A 13,130-nucleotide genomic window follows, 5' to 3' on the forward strand; every position below is an offset into this window, starting at 1 on the left:
TTTCCCAGAGATCTGTCCTGAGCCTGCAGATTTTCTTCACATATTTTACATTGAATTTACAGCCCAGAAACAGGCCATTAAGCTCAATGTGTCCACGCCCCACTCGAGCCTCCTCCACTCTGCTTCAACCAAACCCTTTCAGTAAACACATCTGTTCCTTTCTCCCGCGTCTACTTATCCAGCTTCCCCTCAAATGCATTTTTTTTCATTTGTTCTTGGGTTGTGAGTGTCGCTGGATTGGTCAGCATTTACTGTACATCCCTAATTGTCCTGCACCACCACCTTGAGCCACTGTTGTCCATGTGATGTATGTACACCATTTTTTTTCTGTAGTGGTTTGATCCAACTGAGTGGCTTGCTAGGCCACTTCAGAGGGGAGTTATCCGCAGTGGAATGGGTCTAGAGTTGCATATAGGCCAGACCGGGTAAGGATGGCAGATTTCCTCCATGAAGGATATCTGGTAGTTTAATGAGACTAGAACTTTATTCCAGATTTATTAATTTAATTTAAATTCCCCTAGCTGCTGTGGTGGGATTTGAACTCATATCTCAAAACCATTAGTCCAGGCGTCTGGATTCTTAGCTCAGTGACATCACCACTATGCTAACATCCCTCTTTATGCTAGCCTCAGCCTTTATTTGTGGCCACCACCTCCAGATAAAACAATTTCTCTTGAATTCTCGATTGGATTTATTGGTGAATATCTTGTTATTATTGTTTAAGACTCCCCCACAAGTTGTAACGTCAGTGATCTGGATGAAGCAATGAGAGTTGTGTATCAACGTTTGGAGATGACTCTCACTTAAAGGGGTAGAGCAAACTCATCAAATCATAAAAAAAATTGGAGCAGAAATGGGCCATTTGACCCCTCGAGCCTGGTCAATACGATTATGGCTGATCTGACTGGGGTCTTAACTTCACTTTCTTGCCTGTCACCAATCCACCCAACACACCGCTCCCCCCAACCCCTCCATAACCCTTCTAGATCAAAAATCTATCTAACACAGCATTGAGGATATTCAATGATCCAGCCTCCACTGCTTTCTAGGGAAGAGAATTCCACAGACTAACAACCCTTTGAGAGAACAAATTCCTCCTCATTTCTGTCTTAAATGGGAGACCCCTTATTTTTAAACTGTGCCCCCTAGTTCTAGATTCCCTTATGAGGGGAAACATCCTCTCAGCATCTATCCTGTCAAGGCCCCCGCAGGATCTTATATCTTTCTTGTAATTGTGCAGATGGAAGCCAGGGGTTACAAAGAATCTTAGACAGATTCGGTTGGTGAGTGGGGAGAACAGTGAGCGAAGGCGTTCAGAGTGGACAGAACAGTCACCGGTAGGGTTCAATAATTGGAAATGTAAGGTCAGCCACTTTGTATCTGAGAAAAACAAATCAGAACAGCTCCTTAATATATAATAAATATATAATAATGACTGAAACTTGATAGAATTTCGGACTCTGAAGGTAATCCATGGATATGGGAAGGAACGTGGAGTTGAGCTGAAGATCAGCCATGATCTTATTGAACGTTGCAACAGGCTCAAGGGGCCGAATGGCCTACTCTTGCTGCTATTTCGTATGTTTTTAATGGTGAGAAACTGAGGATTGAATGATTTAGCTGTCCTGTACACAGATCACTAAAAGCTAGTGCAGAGGTACAGAAAGTAATCAAAAAGGCAAACAGAGAGTTGGTCATTATCTCAAGAGGGCTGAAGCCGAAGAGGAAGAAGTAGTGCTTCACTTATACAGAGCCCTCCTGCACTGTGGTGCTCAGTTTTGGGCACTGTACCTCAGAATGGATGCATTGGTGTTGGAAAGGGCTACAGTAAAGGCTCATCAAAAATAATAGTTTGAAGTGTTAAATAAACAGGTTGCATAGTTTGTATTCCTTGATGTTTAGCAAGTTAAGTGTTGATCTAACAGAGGTCTTTATAATGACTTTTGACAGGGTAGATACAGAGAAACTATTTGCTCTGATTGGGGAATTCAGGACAAGCGGGCGTTAGCTGGAAGTGAAAGTTCAGTGATATAGCACTGAAGCCCAAGAAGCATTTCTCTACGCGAAGGGCAGTGGAACCTGGAACTCTTTCTGCCAAAAGGCAGTAGATGCTGGGCAGACCACTGAAACTTTCAATACTGATGAGATCAATTGATTTTTGTTGCGTAATGGTATCAAGGATTATGGAGCAAAGGCAGGTGGATGGAATTGGGTTATAGATCAGCCAAGGCTCCTTAGACAGCACCTTCCAAACCCATGACCACTACCATCTAGAAGGACAAGGGCAGCAGATAGATGGGAACACCACCAACTGGAAGTTCCCCTCCAAGCCACTCACCATCCTGACATGGGAATATGTCACCGTTTCTTCACTGTTCCTGGGTCAAAATCCTGGAACTCCCTCCCTAACAGCACTGTGGGTGTATCTACACCACATGGAGTGCAGTGGTTCAAGAAGGCAGCTCACCATCACCTTCTCAAGGGCAACTAGGGATGGGCAAGAAATGTTGACCTAGCCAGTGAATACCACATCCCATGAATGAGTGAAAAAAAAGGCAATTCACAATCTGTGAGGTTTTGCCTTACTTGAAATGAAGACTTCTGATACCTCAGGATGATTCATTGAGCTTCTGTCAACACTGTTAGTTAATAATATCGTATTTATATTGTACCTCTAATGTCGTGAAACACCCCAAGCTGCTTCACAGGGGTGTTATCAGACAAAATTTGACTCTGAGCCGCATAATGACACATTTGGACAGATGACCAGAAACTTGGGTAGGTTTAAATTAGAAGTGTCAGCGACGCTCACATCACATAAATGAATGAAATAAAAATGATCCCATTCAGTGTTGTCCAGTACACATGCTACACATGGGGAAATTAGCCACTGACATGTGGCTAATTGGTGCTTTTCATCAAGGGAGAGATTTCAATCATTTGGACATTAGGACCCTGCGGCAGTCCATTCCACTGAGGACGTGGTTCTGACACAATCTATGGCCGTACGAAAAGCAAATAGAAAATTCTGCAGAAGAAACAATCTTTAATATTAAAAACCCATAGCTTCTCCGGTAAGGTAATTGATAAAGAGGAATTGATTAATTAAGAATTAAGATTAAGAATAATTGCTATGAAGGAAGTGGAAGCTTGTTGAAATATTTTTAGTTGATACTCCACAACTGCTGCAAAAAATATTCTTTGACAGAGCTGCTGTCACAGTGCAGTAGATTATAGTTCACCATTAGTCCTGTCTTTGTTCATTATGTTACAAGGTTCACCAGATCCTTTGCATATATTTTGTATCATGTGGCAAATGTTTTTTAAAATTCATTTATAGGATATGGGCGTCGCTGGCTAAGCCAGCATTTGTTAACCCATCCCAAAATTGTCCCTTGAGAAGGTGGCGGTGAGCCAACTTCTTGAACCGCTGCAGTCCCTGTGGTGTAGGTACACCCACAGTGCTGTTAGGGAGGGAGTTTCAGGATTTTCACCCAGCGATAGTGAAGGAACGGTGATATAGTTCCAAGTCAGGGTGTATGTGGCTTGGAGGGGAACTTACAGGTGGTGGTGTTCCCATGCATCTGTCGCCCTTGTCCTTTTAGGTGGTGCAGGTCGCAGGTTGGGAAGGTGCTGTCAAAGGAGTTGCTGCAGTGTAGTGTACTATAGTGGATAGTATAGTATAGTGGAGTGTCGTAGATGGTGACTTGACCATCAGAAGTTTGGCAAGCATTGAAATCCTACTGGGCAATACTGATCTAGTTCAATCTAATCGAGGGACTGAATGGTCAACTCCTGTTCCTATCTTGCTCGATGATCCAGAAATTGTGAAATTGAAACAGTGCTATATCTGATAATGATATAGATTTTCCAAGCTAGTAATAATAGTGTTAATGGAGGGGATGTCCCACAAAGCACAAGTTGTTCTCCATCCATACAAGGCACATCAGGACGAGTGCTAATTGAAAAAGCCTGTACAACGGGCAATAAACATTCCTACTAAAAAGCACCCAATACAAGGAAATTATGCTAGACACTTTATTTAATTAATCATCAGCTGGACTGTTATGTTCAGTTGTAGGCACCACACTGTGTGAAAGACATCAGAACCTGGGAGACTCCAGAGATTTACGGCAATGATGCCAGAGATGAGGGATTTCGGTTATGTGGAGAGACTAGAGGAGCTGGGATTGTTCTCTTTTGAGTAGAGAAGGTGAACAGGAAAATTAATAGAGGTGTTTCAAATCATGACGGATGGAGTAAGTAGGGAGAAACTTTTTATCGGTAACCAGTGGACACACATTTAATATAGTTGGCCATCAAACCAGCTGGGAGATTAGATTTTTTTTTACACAGCGAGTTGTTGTGACCTGGAATGCACTGCCTGAGGGGTGGTGAAAGCAGATTCAACAGTAACTTCCAAAAGGGAATTGGATTAATACTTGAAAAGGAAAATAAATTGCGTGGAAAATAAGTTATGTGCCCACTAGAGGCTGGATTCAGGCAGTTCAAATGAAGGTGAGATGGGGCCTTTACAAACAGCAGAGCAAGGAGTCCGGATTTCAACTGCCTGCTAGAGGTGAAAGTCAATGTCTATCCCGTTGCACCACCCGTTTCTCAATAATGTCCCTCTACCTGGCTTGCGGTCGACGGTGGTGTAATGGTAATGTCACTGGACTAGTAATTCTAGAAGCCCAGGCAAATGCTCAGGGGACATGGGTTCAAATGGCAGCTGGTAGAGCATAAATTTAGTTAATAAATCTGGAATATAAAGCTAGTCTCAGTAACGGTGACCATGAAACTATCGTTGATTGTTGAAAAAACCCGCCTGGTTCACTAGCGCCCTTCAGGGAAGGAAATCTGCCGTCCTTACCCGGTCTGGCCTACACGTGACTGCAGACCCGTAGCAATGTGGTTGACTCTTAACTGCCCTCTGAAATGGCCTGGCAAGCCACTCAGTTCAAGGACACTTACAGATGGGTGACAAATGCTGGCCTTGCCAGCGATGCCCACGTCTCATGGAAGATTAAATTCTAAAAAAAACCTCAGCTTGGTTCATTTTTTTAGGGTTAGCCTGTGATTAATAGGCATCCCAGCTCAGCCCACCCACGTTGGCCCAGCAAACTAGCAGGCAGACACAAGGTGCCAAGTCGCACCCCTACAGTCCCAGGGTATCCTGTGCCATCTCTGCAGGGCAGCAGGCCTCAAGACTTGTCCTCCACCTGGATTCTTGTATTGGCTTCACCCCTTTGCCTATTTGCAATTTCTTCTCCAGCCCCACACTACATTTCCTCTGAATTGATGGATGGCCCATACTCCGTTAGATCCACTATTGGAGGCTGTTCTTTCAACCATTACCCCTCTGCCCTCTGAAATTCACTTTTAAAGCCATCTTTCATAGAGTTTTCCAAGCCTCCAAGACTGCCCTGCAATCTCCACGAATTAATGCTTCATTTCCTGGACCCTGCTGAGCACAAGCCCAAGAAGAATTTGGCTTTCATTTTATTTGGAAACCTTTGCTTATTGGAAACCAGGGATATCTCCTTTCCTCTCCCTCGACATAGTGCCATGGCATCTTTCACATCCACCTGCAGAGACAGATGGGGCCTCAGTTTAATGTCTCTTCTGAAAGATGGCACCACAGGCAGTGCCACACTGGCGTAGCAATTTTGTGGCCAAGACCCACCCCACACCACGCACCCCACCACGCTCCCCCACCCCTCCCCCACAGTGTTGCTGATCTCAGCAGAACTGGACTATCTGGGGTAAGGGCTCAATGTTTCCCTGGGTAAGGAGGGGAAAGAAATGAAGTCAAATAGAGAATCACACTGGGGCTGTTCTCCTTTCACACTTCTTGACCTGCCAGTTGGAAAAGTCACACTGGCAAAGATTCTGCAGATCTCTTCATGGAGACAGGTTCAGGTTGAAGAAAGCCCCTATGTACAAACATACAAATTAGGAGCAGGAGTAGGCCATTCGGCCTCTCAAGCCTGCTCCGCCATTCAATAAGTTCATGGCTGATCTGACTGTAGCCTCAACACCACTATCCTGCCTACCCTCAATACCCTTTGATGCCCTTGCAAGAATCTATCTACCTCCCCCTTAAAAATATTCATTGACCCTGCCTCTACCACTCTCTGGGGAAGAGTTCCAAAGACTCATGACCCCCTGAGAGAAAAAAAATTCTCCTCGTCTCCGTTTTAAACTGTGTCCCCCGGTTCTGGTCTCTCCCACAAGGGGAGACATCCTCTCAGCATCCACCCCGTCAAGCCCCTTCATCCCATTTTATCTCACCCTTCCAAACGGTCAACCCCATTGCCTTCCCATTAAACCATATCATTTTTTCTTAAGTTAATCCAGAGACTGGGCATCAACTGCAACCTGCTCTAAATGTTAATGTATCTCTCTACTCTGAAATGTTTCCTGATTTCTATCCTATTTATGCCCTTCACAAACCTGAGCCCTAATTCTCATCCCTTCCTGGGGGGTGATTTCCTGATGCCCATGACCTTTGTGTGGAGAAGTGCTTTCTGATATCACCGCTGAACGGCCTAGTTCTAATTTTAAGGTTATGCCCCCTTGTTCTGGACTCCCCCATCAATGGAAATAGTTAACTCAAGATGTTAACTGTGTTCCTCTCCGCAGATGCTGTCAGACCTGCTGAGTTTTTCCAGGTATTTTTATTTTTGTAATGGAAATAGTTTCCCTTGATCTAAAATATTAATTTCATTAATCATCTTAAGCACCTCAATTAGATCACCCTTTAACCTTCTATACTCGGAGAGACACAAGCCTATAGTCTATGCCACCTATCCTCATAATTTAACCCTTTTGACAGCTTTGTTGTTTAAAAATAAGGGGTCGCTCATTTAAGACCGAGGTGAGGAGAAGTTTTTTCTCTCAGAGGGTCGTGAGTCTTTGGAACTCTCATCCTCAAAAGGCGGTGGAAGCAGAGTCTTTGAATATTTTTAAGGCAGAGATGGATAGGTTCTTGATTAACACGGAGGTGGGGGTGAAAGGTTATCAGGGGTTGACAAGAGTGTGGGGTTGAGGTTACATTCAGATCAACCATGATCTAATTGCATGGCGGAGCAGGCTCGAGGGGCTGAGGGGCCTACTCCTGCTCCTAATTCTGTAACATATCAAGTTGTTGCTCACAGCCTTAACCACTGACCCCTAGTGTCAGCCTCCATTCTCTTTGTCGCCCTGTCTCTGGGTTTTGGAGGCCCCTCATGTGTTGCACAGGGTAGTTGGGTCATTTGTGACCTGAGGGGGCGGACGTCCCTGCCCTTTTGTGAGGTAAGAGTCCAATGCTCGGGGTTACAACTCATGGCCGATGGTGGAACCAGTGGCTTTTCAGTGGTAATGACGGAAATGCTGGAACTTTGAGGGACATCAGCTGCCTACAAGCAGAGGATCCTTTGGGAGGAGGACTTGTGTTTCCATGAAGCACACATGAGGAAGGCAACGGGAAACCAGCTCATGTATTCTTTCCTCTAGTCATATTGCTCACTGAAATGGAAAATGGAAGGTTCTTACAAGCAACTGAATAGGAACATGATGTTCTCAAGGTGAAGACCATGCAGCATTAGCATTACTGACAGGCATTATAACACGCAACATTTTTTTAAAAATTCATTCATGGGATGTGGGTATTGCTGGCATTTATTGCCCATCCCTAATTGCCCTTGTTCAGAGGGCATTTAAGAGTCAACCACATTGTCTGGAGTCACATGTAGGCCAGATCAGGTAAGGACGGCAGATTTCCTTCCCTAAAGGGCATTAGTGAACCAGATGGGTTTTTACAACAATTGACAATGGTTTATGGTCATCATTAGACTTTTAATTCCAGATTTTTACTGAATTCAAATTCCACCATCTGCCGTGGTGGGATTCGAACCCAGGTCCCCAGAACATTAGAGATAAAAACAAAAAGCTACTGCAGATGCTGGAAATCCAAAACAAAAACAGAATTACCTGGAAAAACTCAGCAGGTCTGGCAGCATCGGTGGAGAAGAAAAGAGTTGACGATTCGAGTCCAACATGAAGGGTCATGTTGGACTCGAAACGTCAACTCTTTTCTTCTCCACCGATGCTGCCAGACCTGCTGAGTTTTTCCAGGTAATTCTGTTTTTGTCCCCAGAACATTACCCTGGGTCTCTGGATTACTAGTCCAGTGACACATGGCACAACATCCTGTTTGCATTGTTAATGGCTAAATCTCATGAGTCAACTAACACACCTAGATCTCTTTCAGCTTCCTCCTTGAGCAGTTCCATCTTGCCCATGATGACTAATGGTCTCCTGTTGGCAAAATTCCCATGTGCAGGACAAAACACAAAAGGGAATCCAACAATGTCTTGAAACAACGTTAAAATGCATTGTACGCTCTTAATCAGTCCACCTGTAGTTTCCTTTCCGGTACTCTGGTGGGTCAGATGTTTCTGAAACAGTTTCCTAAAATGTATTCCAGTATAAATTGCCCCCATTTCTTCCCACTTTACGCGTCTCTCGACTGAACCAGATGAGCTGCAGGTTTCAAAAACAAAAAACGCTGGAAAAACTCAGCAGGTCTAGCAGCATCTGTGTTTCTCCTCCAGCATTTTCTGTTTGTGTTTTCAGATTTCCAGCATCCACAGTATTTTGCTTTTATCTTAGAACTGCAGGTTTCACAGGCCCAGAATACACCCCTAGGGCAGCTTTGGCTTCACTGCATGTGCCCTGCACGTACAATTCTAGCCATATCAAAATAGACATTTTTAATTATTAGGTACTTGCAATTTTTCTCTTAAAACTCCCCATCTTCCTCAACTCATTAATTCAAGAGTGAAATACTGCTGATGCTGGGAGTCAGGAATAAAATCAGAAAATGCTGGAAATCCCAGGCAGGTCAAAAAGCACTGACAAACGTAAGAACATGAGAAGTAAGAGCAGGAGTAGGCCATTCAAGCCTGCTCTGCTATTCAGTAAGATTATGTCTGATCTTCCACATCAATACCAACTTCCCACCTGCTCCCCATATCCCTTAATTCCTCTGGTACCCAAAAATCTATGGATCTCTGTCGTGCATATATTCAACGACTCAACATCAAGAGAATTCCAAAGATTCACAACCCTTTGCTTGAAGAAATTTCTCCTCACCTCAGTCGGGAATAGCTGACCCCTTATTCTGACACTGTGACCCTGTGTTCTAGACTCTCCAGCCCCAGGGGGAAACATCCTCCCAGCATCTACCCTGTCAAGCCCCTGTCAGCCATTCTGACTAAAGGTCATGGAACTGAAACTCTTAACTCTGTTTTCTCTCTTCAAAGCTGCTTCCTGACCTGCTGAGCATTTCCAGCCTTTTCTGTTTTTAATTCCTTAATTCAGATTTTTCTTGAATCGCATTTAAAAATGAATCATGCGTTTCCAACTGTTCTGAGCCAGACAACATGAAAGAGACAGACAAGCATTTAAATAGTCCTGTCCGTGCGGTCTCCCCCTTACCTCTACAAATATGAAGCATGGAATAATGGAATAACTCCTCTGAATGTTGTTCACTTCCGTTGCCATTATGATTCATCAGATCACTCTCAGAAGGGAGCTGAGTTTCAGAGACCTTCACACCTGCAAGTCAATAACTGCATTTTAACTACTGCATTCTATTGGTTATTTTAATCCAAGTTAGTGCTAACTCTAGCAAATCAAAGAGAAAATATTTAGCATTATATGAAACACTGCTCCAGACTTCCTATTATATTGGATAGCATAGTCTCCAGCACAGAAACAGGCCAAACTAGTCCATGCTGGTGTTTATGCTCCACATGAACCACTTCCCATCCAACTGTACCTCAGCTGTGCTTCAATAGCTAGCACTCTTACCTCTCAGTCAGAAGGTTGTGGGTTTGAGTCCCACTGCAGCACTTAAGCACAAAAATTAAGGCTGTTACGACAGCACTGAAGGAGTTCTGCTTTGTCAGCAGTGCTGTCTTTCAGACCAAGGCCCCTCCTGCTCTCTCAGGTGGATGCAAAAGATCCCACGGTACGGTTTTGAAGAAGAGCAGGAGAGTTACCCCCCTGTGCCCTGGCCAATCACTAAAACAGATTAGCTCATTATGATCACGTTGTTGTTTGTGTGTGTGCGCATTGGCTGCAGCTTTTGCTACATTACAACAATGGCTACACATCAAAAGTGCTTCATTGGGCGTAAATACTTTGGGACATCCTGTTGTCATGAAAGGTGCTATAGAAATGCAAGTCTTTCTCTTCTCTTTTCACTCTATCGATGCATTCTTCTATTCTTTACTCCCTCAAGTGTTTACCTGGCCTTTGACTATAAGTGCATCATATTCATCTTGTGTTAGTACATGGTCTCCTCAGTAATAAATGTAACGTTGAAAAGTAAACCAATCAGTCTTTAATAGAACTAATACAAAAATAAGAATCAGAAAAGACACATGTTTAAAAGTCATGTGCTCCTGCCTTTTTATTAGCAGTGTGTTTCTCCTAGAGAAACCCAAGCGCTTCCATTTCGTTATCAAATGCAAATAACCCCCCTAATTATCTTGAACTATGTTTTCCTCTGTTGACTAAATTTAGTGAAACACTTGGCATGATTGGAGATCAAAATTTGTCTATTTTAATCCTGGCTCTGTTGATCGCTAAAATTGACATAATAAGGAATATCAATCCCTTAAGTGAGCTATCGACCATTTTCCCCCAACCATACGCACACAGGCTATCCAACAATTACTGACAAAAGTAATCGCGAGCAGTTTGCCTGAAAGCCCAATGAAGTGTAAGAGATGGGGACAGGGATTTTTAACACGTGATATCCTTGAAAGTGAACTAAAAACAAACTTGAGCCCACGGTGGCCAAGCTGAAGGCGTAATCATCAAAAGGGCTTTACATTTGTGGCACTTCATATCAACACCGATATTGGATTTAAAGCGACAGGGTCTAATACACCCTGGAGCACATTGCATTAAGACAGCAAATTCCTGGACTTAAATTGTTCATTAAATACATGCAGAAGGAGAGCACAAGAGGTTTAAGTGTTGAAAATGTTTTATTTTTACAAACACATATTGACTGCTAGACTCCCTGTACGTATGAGAGAGTTGATTGTGAAAATCACCATTTAAATGCACAAAGGCATTCCTTAGTGGTCCATTCTTATATGCAACCAGGGCAGGATTAAATACATCTCGTTGCTTTTCTTTTTCAAAAAGCAGTTTATTTGTCTAAAATTTCTCACAGATCGATTAATTTTCTTTTAAACAATGCGTTCCAACCAATAATGTTCAATTCCAACATCACAGCTGCCTCATCTTTCAATTGAAATCACACATTGTAGGATCACCCAGTGTTAAACGTTCTGTGAAGGGGAAGGGACACATTTTCTTAAATCCCTTAAGGAACCAGCAGAGGAAAGGATGTCGGGTCAACTCCAGTTACACATGTAACTTCCCCTTGGATCTCTGAACTGAAGGGGGGCCCCAATTCACAACTGTGTGAATCGATCGCTGGGGGTAGAAGGGGGCCCCAATTCACTACAGTGTGAATCGATCACTGGGGGTGGTTACACTTCTCTAGCCAGTGCGTGTCGTGCAAAATCCATGTTTTGCACAAGACTCAAACTACACAAATTTGATGCAGCCTTGTCAGTTCCTATTTTCCAGACTTCACTGAGAGGATTCTTGTCGATCGAGGTTATTGCCGGAGCGCACATTTATTCCTACACAAGTAAAGGGAGAGGTGCCTATGAGACCGGGAAGCAGCCGAGTACTATATTCAAAGGCAGGCAGCCTGTTCTGCATTTGATTATAACTGTACAATGTAGTCACCAAAAAAAATACTGACAGGGGGACTGACTGCTACTTGCTGATTTATTTCAGCAGGAAACATTTAAGCCTCCCGGAAAGTTTCTTTAAAAAAAGAACCAATTAAGGTCTTTAAACAGTTAGCTGACCCCCTTTCATGAAAGGGGGAATTATGTTGTCTTATGGGTTTGACAACAAAAGCAGGTTTTGCAAAAAAAAACATGGTCCCGGGCGAACAATGCGAGGTCCGGGGACACCGAGAGAGCTCAATGTGCAAACACCACAAAACCATATATAAACCGCAAAGCAAAAACACTGCTACTTTAACCTAGGAAAATAAATGTGGTCTATTCCATTTATATTGGTCTTTTTTGATACATTAATATTAAACCAATTTTGTAAGGCAGGACTGGATGGACAGGCTACTATCGCTGCAATCTAGAACAATGGTAGGTGACAAATGCTGTTAAAATATTGAACCTGCTGATTCTATAATGTTGGATTATTCAATACAAAGCAGAAAAAGAAATAAGATTTTATCCAAGCATTTGGGGTTTGAGCGGCGGAGACTGCTTCCACTGACTAGTGGTGGCTAAATCTGGCTCTTCTGTAAGAATGTCTGGTCCCTACAAACAAAAGAAGCGACAGGCGGAGAGAGGGAACGAGCTACAAGCTTATTTCTTACCTGTGGTGGTGCCACTCGTTCACCAGTGCTGTTCTGCCAAGCTGCTGCCTCACCGAACGCACCATCAGGACAAAACCCAGAAGCTGCTCAGCGACCGAGTTGGGGGCTCCCCTCCTCTGTGCCTTAGTCCCTCCAGCAGCTCGTCTTCACTCCTCGTTGATCACCCGAACAGCAACGGCACCATCCCACAGAACTGCCCCTCTGCTGCCTTGCCATGCACGTCTCATTTCCTGTTTGGAGGGGCTTTAAAGGAGGCGGGATCACCAGCGAGGCAAGTCACAGAAGTTGCTTAAAACAGAATATCTGCACTCTTATAAACACACGCAGAATCTGCTCTCCTGTCCACACACACACACACACAATAAAACAGAATATGTTCTCTCTCACACACACAAATATTAAATCAGAAACTGCTCCTTTATAAACACACACACAATCCGCACTCCTATCCTATCCACACACACATACCCACAACAAAACAGAATATATTCTCTCTCTCACACACAAATATTAAATCAGAAACAAAAACAGAATTACCTGGAAAAACTCAGCAGGTCTGGCAGCATCGGTGGAGAAGAAATCAGTTAACGTTTCGAGTCCTCATGACCCTTCGGCAGAACCTCTTCGGTCATGAAGACTCGAA

At 43.6% G+C, this 13,130-nt stretch overlaps 1 protein-coding gene across 7 annotated transcripts in view; it reads right to left on the reverse strand.

Annotated features, from left to right (window-relative positions):
• The window catches only part of plppr1 (phospholipid phosphatase related 1), a 122,975-nt gene extending 110,245 nt beyond the window's left edge, over nucleotides 1–12,730 (reverse strand). For 5 of the 7 annotated variants that reach the window (XR_013580599.1, XM_078570897.1, XM_078570871.1 and 2 more), the window contains exons 1-2: nucleotides 12,488–12,730; nucleotides 9,487–9,606 (exon numbers count right to left, since the gene is read on the reverse strand). Coding sequence is in view for 4 of the 7 variants with exons in the window: in XM_078570897.1 (XP_078427023.1) it covers nucleotides 9,487–9,552 (66 nt within the window). In the remaining 3 variants the exon portion in view is untranslated. The remainder of the gene's footprint in view (nucleotides 1–9,486; nucleotides 9,607–12,487) is intronic. The other 2 variants (XM_078570889.1, XM_078570864.1) reach the window with 1 other exon arrangement.
• Nucleotides 12,731–13,130: the final 400 nt, after the last annotated feature.

Source organism: Cetorhinus maximus, chromosome 2, assembly GCF_964194155.1.
Source record: "Cetorhinus maximus chromosome 2, sCetMax3.hap1.1, whole genome shotgun sequence".
NCBI lineage: Eukaryota > Metazoa > Chordata > Chondrichthyes > Lamniformes > Cetorhinidae > Cetorhinus > Cetorhinus maximus.